Raw genomic sequence first — 15647 nt, forward strand, 5'->3', positions numbered from 1 at the left:
ATATAAGGAATCATTTAAGTAGAGTCATGCACATTGGAAGAGGGTACCATTAAACACTCCACCTAGGGGTCAAATGTATTGTAAATTAATAGTTACCTTAGAGTCCAGAAACCTGGGTTAGTAAACTTTTCTTCGAGGGTTTTTGTTGTATATGATATGTATTTATTTAATAAAGTCGCTTATAATTGATTAAGCTACTAATTAATTGGTCCTTAGTTCAAATTCAAAGAGGCCCTTTTTGTGACACTCCATATCTGAATTCAACAATCAAGTCAAATGAAGGTGTTGTAACTTGCTTCTTTCTTTAGGACGTGTGGTGTTATCAACAACCACCACAATGGGTCGAGGCCACCCGTCTTCAACAACTTCCCTGGCTACTTCATTAATAGACATAAAGAAAGCCCTCATATAAGCCTTCCACTGTACATAGTTTTCTAAAACAAGTAGCAAAGGGGTCAAGTAACCGAACCACCTTCCTTCATGGATTTCATGATGGCAAGCCAAATTGAGAATCTGCTTCTCGCATCTCTAGAGCTCACTTTAATACCAATCTAAAAAGTCTTTGGTTTGCACTAGTTTCAACTCTGTTGTTCTAATTTCTATTAGAACAGATGTTGGGACAGAACAATTTAAACAACAAAGCAAGAAGCAAAGTAAAAAAGAAAAGTAACATGCAACATGTTTTAATTCAATTCAAATCAACAATCCTACATTTACGAAACCTCACTCAATGAATGATTTTTACTCAATGATTTATCCGGCAAATTATTGACCTAAGCCCAATCTACCCTTTTACACTGAATAATTGTAGCCCCACACTTGAACCATAATTATTACATATCACTCTCCCAAAATCCTTACTTTATATTTAATATAACTCTCCAAACAACACCTAAAAGAGTATCAAATATAACAAGAAAAACACAGCAAGAAACTCTAAAAGCATATTTATAAACTTCTTTTAAGTCATCATCCAATAGTGTTTTTTCTCTTTAATTAAACTTTTTTACCACTAACATTAGTAACCACAAAGCTTTGTTACTCAAAAGGAACAAGAGACGAGTTTCAGGACAATCAACATGAATATGAGCTACGAGTAAATATATATTTTAAATGTTTTATTTTCTTATAATTCACTAGAACATAAAATGGCACATCTTTAAGCCCCAACAACGTCAAGAAGAAGCATCACCAATGTAAACACGTTTTAGATCTTTTTTCGCTTTCTTCTCAACCCTAAGTCGGAGCCCGAATCTGATTAAAGAATTTAAATTACGAATTATTCAACAACAAAGTAAAACAAGAAGATGGATTTATTGGTCTAATTTTTTTTTTTTTGTCATTGTATTTTCTTTTATTCGTAAATGTGTATACAGTGTATTTAGAGAACCCATTGATTGTATGGGTTTCTATTTCCTACAGATACAAACAAATAAATGAAGGAAGCTGAAATACAGTGTAGAGGATAAACAGAGATGATGTACAGAAAGATGCTATACAAATGTTTGAGCATATGAAAGTATATACTGGGAGGTTCTAACTTTTACCTAATGGTTAGTTACCTGATCCACTCCTAACCGTAAAACTTCAATTCCGCCAGCTTCCCATAAAAAAAATCAAATATAAAACCATCAATTCAGAGAGAAAATAAAAAATAAAGTGAAACAAATGATGCCAAATGCCGAGTATAATACTAAACTTCTCTTCATGTATACTGAGCTTTCAGTTTACGCAAGAATTCTAATGTTTCTGTGTATGAAGGATCAGATCGGCTGAGTGGTTTGCATGAATTTATATGATCTGTTGATTCTAATACCTGTTTCACAGTAGAAAGAAGAATGAATTTTGGAGAATAGCACCATTTAGACGTAGCATTTTCAATTTGTGGATGTTACCTATTTAGATTATTATACTTTCATAGAATCATTATTATTATTTAAAGAAAATACAAGTATCTATGTGAAATGATAAACACTTACAACGAGTTCACCAAATCCGGGGTAGGCTGATTCAATTGGCACAATTTCCATACGGAACGCCCATCCTCCATAACCTTCAACTATTGGAGTGACCTTGGTCTGAAAGATATCAAGTTTGAAGATCATATCAACCTTACCACTTGATTAGATTAAAATGAATTGCAAACACGCACAATGATGCAGTATTCTAGGGGGAGGAGAAAAGATTATCATCAATATATGCATATCTATTACCTCGCAGAAACTAAGGACTTGGAGCATCTGTTTCTTATGAAGGCGACGAAGGAAGTCATTAAGTTGCACAAGTCGTGGAGAGCCACTTCTCAATTCTCCTATCTATGAAAGAAAACCAATGAAAATGGTTCAAACATCAGATTCTGAATTGAAACTATTTTACAAGTCCAAAATTTGGAATTATAATTATTTACTGATTAAAACGTTCATAATTGATTAAAATACTAACAGTTGGAGCCGGACGTAACACAAGGCCCATTCGCCAGGGCATATCAGCAAGCTTGCTACCAAAATGTGGACAGCTATAGAACACCTGAAATTAGATGAAATGTTACTATTGTTGAACTTGCCACAGCAAGAAGTTCAAATACATTAACATCATACCTCAAGGTTCCTTTTATTTAAACAAAGGTATTTCGGTTTTTGAATAAAATAATGGAAACAGAAAATCTCTAATATTTTGAGCACTTACAACTCCAACAGTGTTGTTCACAAGGTCATCCATATTTTCTGCCTTTGCTTTAAATAGCATCTGCTTGACCACCAGACCTCCCAGGCTACATATAAGAGGAAGTCATGCATTGAACGATAAGGCAAAATTGGAACAATTAAAGACTACCATAGTCGTTTAAAAAAAGTTCTGGCACCAAAACACCCAAGTCAAGATAGCTCTTGCACTAGAACCCCCAAGCCAAAAATGTAAAAAGAAAGAGAGGTTAAATTGATTAACCTGTGGGTCACAAATACAACAGGCCGACTCCCAATGCCAGCAGCAACCAGCTTCTTCAATAACATGGAACTAACTTCCTGGAAGTCAAAATGAAAAGTTCATGAACATAGTCAGCAGAAAAAGCATATGATAGCCACAAGTTTGAACATCTGCATTACACCCACAAATATCATAAGAAATATGGAAGCATATAACTTCATTAACTGAGTTTCAAACGATGCTTCCAATGTTGCATGAGTTTAAAGAGGAGAAAAACTCATAAGTTAATCGAAACATGCATATACGTATTTCATAAATGAATTTCTCAGGTGACACTTCCACAACTCGAGTAAACGAAGCATGACAAAAATCACAAACTAAATAAACCAAAAGAGGCGAACCTGAAGAGGCAGGGAAGCTCCAGACCACTGTGTTAGGTTCGTCTGTATAAAATAAGATAGATCTTGAAGTATGAGAAACAGTTGCTGAAGACCTCAACATTACTAGAAGTGAATTGCTTGCAAAAAAAAAAAACTATTAATTTGAACTTCTGAAAACTACCACCAAACTTAAACAAACCTTGTACTTAAGGGAAAACAAGCGAGCTTGAGGAAAATCAGCCGAAAGCCATTCACCTGGCCAAAAGGTCCCAAGCTTCCCTGCTTCTTCATCAATTTTCTCTACCAGGCCAGACTTAGTTGAGGATTTGTCCTCAGCTATGCGCCAAGTTTTATAAGGTCCACCACGTAGCCCATGTACAAATACAATATCCATTTGAGGAATCTCAGAGTCAGCATCATTATTAGATACATTAAAAGATTTGGATGAGTCAGAAACATCTGAAACTTGGGTTACGGCTGTACTATCACTGTTTGTGGAACCAACCTCATTCGAACTAGACTTATCTTTCTGAACAGAGGACTGATCTTTTCCACAACACTTCCAATGGGGACGTTCAGGGTTAATTAAGAATATCATGTCATCATAACTTGGACAGATGCTTGTACCATCTCTGCTACCATTTTCAGGACCACTATTTACTGAGTCAATACCAATTTGCTGATGGCAAATTACATTTAATAGAATTGCCCTAGCATAACTTCGTATCTTAAGGTCATTGATGCTTGATATCTTCCCATCAGCACAATCCTCAAGCCAGTTACACCAAGTTTCATCAGCTGCAATGACTTTCTGAACTTTTGGAAGGAGTGAAAGAATAGCTAACAGTCGAGCTGCATGCCTCCGAATGTGAGCAGTAGGTGGCACTCGGACACTTGATGGAGTGTTTGCATTTGAAGATGACACCTCACCTTCAGTACTTGAAACCCTTTCTTGTGCTTCAGGCGCTCTAGATGCATCATAAGCCTCTATTGCAGCCAGTTTCTCATAATCATCACGTAACAGATAGCGTCTTAGCAAACATAAGAGCCCTAGATCGGTAATCTTATCCTGCAATAAAGAATCTTCGGCACAAATTTCAGTCAGTGCTTTGATCCCTTTGAGGGTTGCCAATGCAGAATCTGCAACATCTAACTTTGGAGGATTATCTTTCTTCAGATTTTTAAATGGTCCAGCAAAAGGATCAAGAGAAAGAAGATCTGCCAGGGGGAATGTATCAACAGAACCGGTTAACCAATTTCCAGCCATATTAACGACAGCAACTGCTAATTGATTAGTAGTCTGTCCAGCTGAAAGAATGTTAGACTGGTCTATCTGAGTCTGCAAATTTCAACAGATCATGAGTAATTTAAGTTGAAGTTACTAAAATCTATTCTTAGCCTTCAAAACATGTCCATACTGAGGTTAAATTTGCATATAACAATGAAAGCAATTAAAAACAAAAGGTACACATTCGAACCTTGACTTTGTCGATGCCTTCTTTAACAGATGATGGCTTGCTGGAGACCAGGATATCATTCAGCAGAAGAGCTAACCAACCTTGAGAAATTGGAACAGAAGATGGACCATGGTCTTCTAGAATGCAAGAAAGAATTCTTATGGCAGAGGACCGAATTTCATTGGAGGAAGATTTTCCAAAAACCCAAGAAAGCAGAATACCAGACCACTTTTGACTTTCTTCAATAGATAAATGCGAGTCCTCAGTTGAGAGCAATTCCAAAGCTTTTGCAAGAGCTTCTTGAACCTGCTGATGCTTTGATGTTATCTTTGCAGTTACTCTCATCAGTTCAAGACCCTTCTCCATTACAGTCCTCCGAGCTTGGTGGCTCCTCTCAACAGCAACTATAAAAGCCGATAAAGCCATTTGAGATAAGGAAATGTCTTCATTTTTGCTTGCATGTGAAGCAGTAGAAAGAAGACTGGATGCCCAATCAGAGACAGAGTCATTTAAGGGAAGATTATGATCTTCCAATAGCAACCGAGCCACCAAGCTACCATGCCATTTCACAGATCTCTCAGGTGCTAGTAAAGCACACATGACAGCCTCTCCGTCTCGATCCAATTCTTCAATATGAGACCTATTGATCTCCGACGCCATTGCCCAGTTGGCTAATGCCCACGTAGCGAAAGGCACAGCAACATGCTGAGAATGCAAATCATCCCAAAGACCAGGAACAACAGCAGCTGACAAATTGGCTTGTTCCACTGAACTACCATGCTTATTCATCAATGCAAATGTTCTCGGAGTATCCCTATCTAATTCTGAAGGGGTATCATTTGAATGATCTAATGTCATATGCTCAGATGTTCTCGACAGCCCTATAGCAGTCGTCCCTTCAAGAATTTTAATTCCAATCCCTTTCATCCCTCTTCCAGCATCATCATCATCATCATTTCTCTCTCCCTCGTCTAAATGCATGTCACCTTCTTCAATAACTTGAACAGCTGCAGCAATATCTCTCATTTCTGCATTTCCCGGTAGCCAAGGCTTAAAAGATTCCTTTTCTACACACTCACAATTGGATGTAACAATATCCATTATAGCAGCCACAAGCATACTTCTACCTTTCAAAGAATCAGAAATATCGAATGAACTACGACCCGAATGCTGCTCCCACACAAAAGCTATTTATCAATGGTAAAACAAAAAACTTAGAAGCACCAACAAGATTAGGGTGCAAAAAAGTTACATTTTCATAATCAGTATATAACAAAAAGAAATAAACACGTACCCTTTTAGATTTATTTTGAGGTTGACATGAAAAAATGAACCTCAACAGATAGGAAACGGCGCCTGGTCTTCCAAGCACGTCTTTGCGCACGTCGGGATCCGCAATTAAGTAAGCCAATGCCCTCGCCGCCTCAGCCTGAGTGCCGCAAACATCTGCTTTGCCCACTGCTACCGTCTCCAGGAGCCAATCAACTACCGCGCCGCCACTAGCGTTCACAATCGCCGCTCTGCGGCTCGCATTGGCAGCGGCAATGTCCGCAAGCAAAGACGCCACGCGTAGCTCGAACCCAGCCCGAACTTCGTGGTTTGCGGATGACATCACCGACCTCAACGATTGCCACAAAACAGAGGCGGCAACGCTGGTTTGTTTGGCTTGGTGGACGATCCTCCTGAAGGACTCGTTCGATTTTTGCATCGTGTGCTCGATTGAGTCGTAAAGAGGACTTCTCCTAGGGCTAGGGTTACCGTTACCGCCGGAGGCTTCATTGCCTTTATTGGCAGATAAAACAGCGACGGAAGCGACGATAGCGGAGAGGAGAGTGGCGGAGAGGGCCAAAACGGAATTTCGAGAAAGAGAAACCGTTGCAGAAGGGCGAGTTGAAAGCTGAGTTTGAAAATTTTGCGGCGGCGGTGATTGGGAAGGGACGGGTTGCCGGTTTTTGAGATTGTTAGGGGATTCAACGGAGTTGGGAGAAAAGGAGGAAAACCGTCGCGTATAATGAAGATAGCAACGCCGACGAGATCTTAAGCAGTAACGAAGCATAATTTTAATTCGAAAAAATAAAGGAAAAGATTGGGAAATTCCGTTGAAGCCACTGTTCAAGAGGATGGCGGGAGGAAAATGGTTGTTTATATATATAGATGGTAAGGACGGTCTATAAAAATGGAATTTTCTAGCCGCATATGCCAACCTTTTTGTCCCTTCCAATACCAGGCCTTTCAATTTTAAACCTTGGGCCTAATTAAAATGGGTTTAATACTCTCTACAAACAAATCAAAAATCCGATATGATGAATTTAAAACTCAATTTAACTTGATTTTATCAACAAAACTCAAATTCACCTGAATTCGATATGATTTCAACCTGAATTTATTTTCAATCCAACTCAAAATTAACTTGACTTGGGTCTAAAATTACTCAAATGAGTAACCAGCTCTCTTTTTTTCACTTCTTTCGTCCCTTTTCTTGTCGTATAATTAACCATGTTCAACAAAATTGCCACCGTGTTTTTCCTTACTCTTTCATTAATTCTAATCTTGTCATCCAACAAATCACCTAAAACCCTAACTTCACTTGGTTCCCGCATCACTTTTTTACTTTCTTTACTAATGTAGTCGGTTCCAACCATTTATATCAATATGTACCGTTCCACTTACTTATACATGAATAATATTAAAGAATATAAAATTTATAATTTTTTATCATTATATTAATGAATAATACAAACTTTTCCTGAAACATTATGTACTGATTGGTGCATGAATATTTTATATTGAAATTTATTTAATATAATCATTTGATATTTGTAAATATTTATATATATATTAAATATTTTTTAAAAAATATTGATAAATTTAAAATAATACATTGAAATATAACGTTATCAATACACACCAATTCTAATAGAAAAACGATACATCTACTAAAATATCTCGCTCTTCACGCCTTGCAATTTGCATCAACATCGTCATACATCCTCCACGATCCCTACACTTGCATCCTTAACTATCAATGGCACTAGAGCATGAACTGCCTCAAGACCCATCAAACAAACTCAATTCCATAATTAAAGTGTGGCCTCTGGCATCGCCTCCTATGCATTCTTAATCAATTGAGGGGACCCATTGTTATCAATGATGATCAATGCATAAAGAATATCACGTTTTGACTCAAATTTTTCAATAAATTATTTACATTTTTTATAATTTTTTATATTTTTATAAAATTTTAAATACTTAATTTTTATAATTTTAATCCAAAACACTATATGATAAATGATATGTCATGCCGCATCAATAAAGTTATCAAATGAGGTGTCACATTACATCAGTAATGGCATTAGTAAAATCATCAAATAAGACGTCATGCTAGTTAACAAAGTTGTTAATTAAAATTGAATTTTTTTGACAAAAATTTCAATAATATGGGCGACATTCAGAAAAAGAAAAAATTAAATAACAATGAAAAAGAAAAGAAAAAACTTAGGGACAAATTTTGCAATTCTGCTTTAAGAAAATTTGAGAAAATAAAAAATCAACACATTAAAAGAAAAAGCATAAGAATCCACCAAAGACACTACAAGTATACAACTATATATATATTTTGAAATAGAGACGACTGGGCTTTTATATATATAATGAACAGAAAAAATGGGCCACGGACCTGCCTAAGAAACAAAGAAAATAAAAGCCCTATCCGGAGCAAAGCTGAACAGGCAAGTTTCCTAAAAACAAAAATGAAACAGCTAAAGAAATATAAACCGACAACCTAATAGATGAATCTAGAAAAAGCAGCCTACTCTACCCCAGTCATTTCAACAACAGCTGTACTCCACATTACTATACGAATCGTTATTTCAGTCTTATCCAGCCTTTCAGTCGATAGCCTTGCCCAAAAAATAAACATTCATTGCTATCTTCATAACTCTTCCATTCCTCATCATCGTCTTCTAGTCTGGATCTCTTGCCCAACGACCTTCCGAAGGCGAGTCATGCAAATTCGGTTCTCCTTGTACCAGGTAAGAGGTGACTCCGCTCTCTAAAGCTTCTTTTGCAATCTGATGGGCACGTATATTATCTGATCGGGGGATATGCTTGAACTCTATTGTTTGAAAATGAATGCACCTCTTCTGAATATCTCGAATAATTACTTCTATGACTGATTTGTCTGTTTCTGTTGTTTGACACTTCCTGATTACTGTTATTGAATCCCCTCTGATTTGTAATTCACGAAAACCCAATAAAATCTCTAACCGAATTGCTTCCAATCCTGCATATGTTTCTGCCGCGAACGGAGATGGCACATTATTGTGAAGGACTGACTTTGATGCCAAAAGTTCATCAACACTCCGGAGGCAGATCTGGAAGTTCGCTTGTCGAACGCAGCGTCGAAATATATCTTAATCATTGGTAAGATTTCCATGCTTCTGTTTCTTCGAAATAAATCTGATGATTCTTGCTTAGTTCTTGCCTCATCTAGCTCAGCCTTGTAACTTAGAATGTTCTGTGCTAGTTGTCTTCCTATGATAAATATCCGTTCATGTACTAGCCGATTTCTGGAGTACCATATTAGCCATAGAGCATAGCAAAAGAGTCGACTCTGCTCCTTAGTTCCCTGCAGAAGTACCCAGGTAAGCCAATCCCGAAACTCAGGTATTGAGTTGTTGGTAACCCATGAAAGGTTTAACATCTGCCAAGCTTCTAAACTTGTAAGACATTGTCTAAATATGTGCGAGCAGTCTTTATCCCCCAAACAACCGCGGGGGCAGCAAGCATTTATGAGCACCCTTCTGCTCCTAAGGTTTACAAGTGTGGGCAAATAATTCCAAAAGATACGCCAAATTGTATTTGTGATTTTTGTAGGAAGTTGTAGGCTCCAAAGTTTGCTGTAAAAATTTTTTAATTCGATCTGTAATATAATGCTACTAGGATTTAGTGAAGAATCCTGTAATAGTTTATAGGCGCTCCGAATGGTGAATTCCCCAGATTGTTCCCCCTTCCAAACTTGACGGTCAGCATAGTTCATTTCAGCAAGAGGGATCTGTAATATTCACTGAACAACCTCATTCTGAAAGGTATTACATACTAACTCTACTTTCCACTTCGTACTCGAATTGTTAATAAGATCTGAGACTAATTCCAGCTCCTCGTTTTGTCTTGTTCTACCGATTAATTGTTTCAATCCCGGGGACCCAACAATCATTCCAAATGGATATCTCTCTCCCAGTTCCCACTCTCCAGCATAGCTCTCTATGGAGAAGTCCCTTCGAAGCCCAGATGCTCTTCTAGGTGAGAAAAGGTAGATTTCCTAACCTAGCCTCCATAAATTTTGACTGCGGATAGTATTTTGCCTTCAAAACCTTCGCTAATAATGAATTTGGATAATTAATCAATCGACAACCTTGATTTGCTAACAACACGATATTAAATTAGTTTAACTTTCGAAAACCTAAACCCCCACTCTCCTTCAAACTGCAAAGATCTTGCCAAGTGTACCAATGAATACCCCTCTTTCCTCTACCCTTTTGCCACCAAATTTTTACGAAAACACTCTCGATACCGTCACATAGAGTTCTCGGTAGTAGGAAACAGACCATTGTATAAGTTGGAATAGCTTGAAAAATAGCTTTAATAAAGACTTCTTTGCCTCCCTGTGATAAATATTTTGTACTCTATTTGTCAATATGCATTGTTATACGATCCTTCAAATTTTAGAAAGACTCTTTTTTCCTCCTACCTACCATATTTGGCAAGCTTAGGTATCGTTCCGGTTCCTCCGAACATCAAGCCCCCAGCAAGCTGGCAATTAATTGCTTATCCATTGACGACGTATTTTTGCTAAAGAAAACCATTGACTTCTCGAAATTAACCTTCTGACTCGAACAAGCTCTATATTTGCTTAAAATATCTTTAAAAAGATGTGCACCTCGAATTGTAGCCTCCCCAAACAAGATGCAATCGTCTGCAAATAATAAGTGTGAAATCGCTGGTCCACTCCTGCTGACCTTCACCCCTTTCAAACTTCCTTCCTGCATCGCTAGTCTCAACAAGCTCGATAGACCCTCCCCACATAAAAGAAATAAAAATGGGCTCAAAGGGTCACCCTGTCTAAGGCCCTTGGATGGTCGAAATTTTTCCCTAATGGATCCATTAATGACAATTGAATAAGAAACAGAAGAAATGCAATTCATAACCCCTTCAACCCATCTTGTAGCAAACCCCATACGAATCATCACTTCCTTCAAGAATCTCCATTCGACCTAGTCATACGCTTTACTCATGTCCAACTTCACTGCCATAAACCTTTTTTTTCCCTATCTTTTATGCTTAAGCGTATTAAGAATATCATAAGCTATCAGCACATTGTCTGAGATCAATCTTCCTGGCACAAATGCACTTTGTGCCTCATCAATACATTTCCTGATTACTCTTCGAAAACAATTAGCAATTGCCTTCGCCAATATTTTGTATAAAACATTACAGAGACTTATTGGATGAAAATGCGACATATTCATGGGATTAGAATTTTTCGGAATAAGCACAATATTAGTTGAATTCAACAAACTGAACTCCATATCGCCATTTAGTATTTGTACGCAATAAGAAGTGACCTCATCTCTAATAATGTGCCAGCATTTCTGCTAAAACAAGGTTGGAAACCATCCTCCCCTGGCGCTTTAGTTGCCCCTAACTCGAATACCACTGCTCGGATCTCTTCCTTAGTATATGCAGCTGTAAGTTTCCCATTATATTCTTCAGACACGCAACAGTCACTACCAGACAACACATAATCATAATTCCCACAATCTCCAGCCGTGAACAAATTATTGAAATAAGACCTAGCAACACCTTCCAATTCAAGCAGATTCTCCATTTCTTCGCCAATATCATTCTGCAGTGTATGTATCTAATTTTTTCGTCGCCGTTGGGTTGCTGAATTATGAAAGAAGGCAGTATTTTTATCTCCATATTTCAACCAATTCAGTCTAGCTGTCTACTCCCAATAATGTTCATCTTTTTCTATTTCTAAACTCAGTTGAATTCTTGTGTCAATCAAATCTGCCAAATTTCCTTCATCCCTGTCATTGGTCAGCAAGTCGGTCAGCTTATCGGTAAGAATCTGCCTCTTTCCCTTTCGCCTTACACGAATAGTCCCTGTCCAAAGACTCAAACCTTTCTTTAGATTCTCTAACTTCATGAGTAGCGTACCTGGAGAAGACTCCTACAAATGTTTAACTTCTTCAAAGAAAGTATCTTCCAATACCCACCAAGCTTCAAATTTGAAAGAGAGACTCATTTGTCTTTCTTCATCTTTCCTCATATTGATCAAAAGGGGACAATGATCTAAGAAAGAATGCACTAGATGTTGGACCTTGACCTCCGGAAACATAGAAATCCAACTAGCCGTAGCAACTCCTCTGTCTAGCCTCTCTTGAATATTTGTCTCCGGCAGATTGCCCCTTTCCCACGTAAACTAAGTTCCCGAATACCCTATATCGATCAATTGACAAACTTCCAAAGTTCTTCGAAACGACTCCATTCGTGTCTCGTCTCTTGGTAATCTTCCATTTTTTTCAAACCCATACATAATCTCATTAAAGTCCCCACAGACAAACCAAGGGATATCCTCCACAGAAATCAAACTTTCTAGCACCCCCCAAGCTTCGTTCCTCTCTCGTGCATAAGGAGAGCCATAAAAACCCGTATATCTCCACTTAACCCTAGTATCACTGTCCTCGACTAACACATCAATACGTTGCTTAGAAAACGTTTGAAGTGTTATGTTAACATCCCTTTTCCAAGCCAAACATAAACCTCCTCTAGTACCATCAACATCGAGCTCGATACCATTTCGAAAACCACAACTTCGTCGCACTCGTTCCATTTGCTGTCTACATTATTTTGTCTCTATAAAGAAGACTATTTGGGGTTTGTGACTTCAGCGTATGCTGAAGCCGTCGAATCATTCATGGCCTCCCCAAACCACGAACATTCCAACTCAGGATTTTCATTGTGATCGGTCAGCTTGCCTTTTGGCAGCCGCCGATAATACATGCCTAGAACCCAACTCCCTCCTGGTCCTTGTTGTGAAAGCCTCATACCCATCTCTACTAGATGACTCTTCTATCTCGCCTCTACTTCTCTTCTTCCCTTCCTCTCCGATAATAACGCCCTCCTCAAGATCATGTTCCATGGCATTTTGCGAATGATCCATCTCGATACTCCCCTTAGATTTATCGAACGCTGACAACCTTCCTTCTAAACTAAAACCCAGAATTGGATTAATGTTTTCCCCTCCCCTCTCAACAGATCCCTCTTCCCACATTCTATTCCTCTGGGTTCGGCTTTCATTCCATTACTATCCATTTTTCCCCTCACTTTCCTCCCTTAGCCAGATGCTTGTCATTGATAACGCTCTACGGGATTGGGTGCGCAATGATAAGTCCCAACCCATCTTAGCAACCTCCACATCCAACATCATTTTAGCCTCATAAAACGAGTCACTATACCCCAATCGACCACAATAGAAACAGAAAAGGGATAGACATTCATATTTAAACCTGACATAGGAGCATCTGCCATTAAACAAAACTTGCTTTTTCCTCTTCAAGGGGCGTCTGATATCAAGTTTGGCTCTAATTCGCATGTAATTCCGGTTTTCCTTCCCTCTGCCTGATCCATCATATTCTAGGAAATCGCCTAGGAAATTTCCCGATTGCTCTGCTAATTTTTCAGAGAATAAGAAAATAGGGACGTCGTGGATTTGAACCCAGAATGGACTATAAATTAATGAAACTTTTAGTGGCTCCTCCCCTTGTTGTAAGTGAGACAGAATCAACAAGTGATTATTGAAGGTCCACAGTGAACCTTTTAAAACTCTCTCCAGATCCATTATATGGAAAAACTGGAATAAATATCTTTTTTCTCCCAAATCCCTAATTTGAACTCCCCTTACAGGGTGCCATAGATTGGCCATCGTACCCTTCATAGCTGGAATATTAATTAAACTGGCTGTTAAAAAACAACCTACCAATTGAAACACTTCTTCCCCAACAGCATGTGGTTCCGTTTGGATCTGTAAAATTTCATCCTCTCCATCGTTAAGCGACAAAACTGCTAATTCATTCTCCATCTCTGCAGGTAACAGATCTACATGTGACTCTAAACTCTCGACACACAGTAGGATGATGCAGTACCAGGAGCGCCGAACAGATCTAGACAGAAAACAATAAAACCAGAATAAAACCTAAAGACGCATACCAGAGGCGGCAGACAGAAACGTGCTAGGGTAGCAGACTTTACCATTAGTCTACAACTATATTTAAAAACAGGCTTAATGCACATTTTAGTTATTGAAGTATACTACTTTTTTCACTTTAGTCCTTACAATTTCTTTTAGTCCACTTTAATATTTAACGTTATCTGATTTTTCCAGTTTAGTCCTTTAACATTAAAAACTTACTGTTGAGATATTCAATCATTCATATACTGCCATGTGTCATGTTGTAACATCATTGTGACATCATTATTCGAAAAACATTAAAATATCTTTAAAATGATTTTTTTTTTAAAAATTGACAAAAAATTATTAAAATTATTTCTTAAAAATTATAAAATTACAAAAAATATAAAAAAATAAAAATAATTACTAAATTTTGTTTTAAAAAAAATAGAAAATTTAATATTTTTAATTCTTTAGGTGATAAATTTTAGATAAGTTTTTTTGAAAATATTTAAATAATGATAAATAATTTTATTTGTTATTTAAATGATTATTTAATTGAAATAACATTATCTTTCATTATTTAAATAATTTAAAAAAATTATCTAAATTTATTACCTAAAAAATCTACCCATTATAATAAATTATGATTGATTAAATTACAAAACAATTATAATAAGTGATGATATCTTCCCAAAGACAACAATATCATGTTTAAATTCTAATAAATGTAATTTATAATTTTTTTTAAAATATAAAAAATATAATATGTTTTTATTTTTATTTTTTGTAAATTTTAATATATTTATAATTCTTTTGGCAATTTTATAATTTCATTTCTATTTTTAATAATTTTAATAACTTTTATAATTTTAAAATAATTCTTTTATATTTTTAATATTTTTTATAATATTTTAGTTTTTATCTATTTTAATAATTTTAATAATTATGTATATTTTTAAATTTTTGTAATTTAATATATTTTTAAGGTTTTTCAAATGATAATATCATCACATGTGACAGCATATGATTGGTTGATTTTTTTTAACGTCAAAAAATGAATCTTTAAGGACTAACTTAATAACATCTAATAATATTAGAAACTAAAGTGAGCCAAAAGAACTTTAAAAATCAAAATAAAAAAATGGATATACTTCAAGATTAAAGTCTGCATTAAGTACACTTCAAAAGTTTCTTTTTTTCTTAATTCAGGTTTAAAAGCCCAAAAACCTTTGAAAGAAAATATAACTTTTTATGTTTTTTGAATTTTCGCATAATAATAAATTTATTTTCACTTTTTTATCTGATCCTTATTCTTTTTTAACTAAAGTTAACAATTAATTTTTCTTAAAGAGTCAAACCACATAATTTTAATAAAAATGTTGACTAAAATATTATTTTTTAACTATATTCACATGGCAACTCATGCAACGTGAACAAATAATTTAAAAACTATAAAATATTTTAAAAATTAAAAAAACATAAAATAAATGTGGATTGCCAGGCAAGCTGCAATCTTTAAAAAAAAATTTAAAAATCCAACATTTTGAGGTAATTTTTCATAAAAGAAATATCAATTCAATACTTTTAAAAAAGGTTGATGGCGAATTCGACTCCTTTTAAAAGATTGTGAGTTAAATTTTCGACTCCTTT

The 15647-nt window shown here is 36.2% G+C and overlaps 2 protein-coding genes and 1 long non-coding RNA gene across 9 annotated transcripts; 1 reads left to right on the forward strand and 2 right to left on the reverse strand.

The window, feature by feature from the left end:
• Positions 1-1339: 1339 nt before the first annotated feature.
• Positions 1340-6904, reverse strand: LOC107918055 (uncharacterized). 3 transcript variants are annotated; one of them, XM_016847555.2, is made up of 11 exons: positions 6054-6904; positions 4781-5929; positions 3502-4641; positions 3324-3365; positions 2944-3020; positions 2686-2770; positions 2443-2526; positions 2214-2315; positions 1980-2078; positions 1700-1816; positions 1340-1600 (listed from the first exon to the last, which is right to left on the reverse strand). In XM_016847555.2, the coding sequence occupies exons 1-10, from the start codon at positions 6813-6815 to the stop codon at positions 1706-1708; spliced, it is 3651 nt and encodes a 1216-aa protein (XP_016703044.1). In that variant the 5' UTR covers positions 6816-6904; the 3' UTR covers positions 1340-1600; positions 1700-1705. The 3 variants fall into 3 exon arrangements, with proteins under 3 accessions (XP_016703044.1, XP_016703043.1, XP_040967094.1); XM_016847554.2 differs by having other exon boundaries at positions 1340-1816; XM_041111160.1 differs by having other exon boundaries at positions 1340-1816; positions 4781-5946; positions 6054-6290.
• A 1717-nt stretch (positions 6905-8621) lies between these two features.
• On the forward strand, positions 8622-14146 carry LOC107918053 (uncharacterized). Of its 4 annotated transcripts, none has more exons than XR_005922017.1 (6): positions 8622-8790; positions 9069-9181; positions 9285-9402; positions 9511-9846; positions 9999-10070; positions 13913-14146. It is a non-coding gene; the product is annotated as an uncharacterized lncRNA (long non-coding RNA). The 4 variants fall into 4 exon arrangements; XR_005922020.1 differs by having other exon boundaries at positions 8657-8797; XR_005922010.1 differs by lacking the exon at positions 8622-8790 and having other exon boundaries at positions 8914-9181.
• Positions 8657-9797, reverse strand: LOC121224376 (uncharacterized). Of its 2 annotated transcripts, none has more exons than XM_041107641.1 (2): positions 9048-9797; positions 8657-8790 (listed from the first exon to the last, which is right to left on the reverse strand). In XM_041107641.1, exons 1-2 carry the CDS (start codon positions 9795-9797, stop codon positions 8722-8724), a joined length of 819 nt encoding a protein of 272 aa, XP_040963575.1. In that variant the 3' UTR covers positions 8657-8721. The 2 variants fall into 2 exon arrangements, with proteins under 2 accessions (XP_040963575.1, XP_040963627.1); XM_041107693.1 differs by having other exon boundaries at positions 8665-8797.
• Positions 14147-15647: the final 1501 nt, after the last annotated feature.

The sequence above is a fragment of the Gossypium hirsutum genome, chromosome A01, assembly GCF_007990345.1.
Source record: "Gossypium hirsutum isolate 1008001.06 chromosome A01, Gossypium_hirsutum_v2.1, whole genome shotgun sequence".
Taxonomy (NCBI): domain Eukaryota; kingdom Viridiplantae; phylum Streptophyta; class Magnoliopsida; order Malvales; family Malvaceae; genus Gossypium; species Gossypium hirsutum.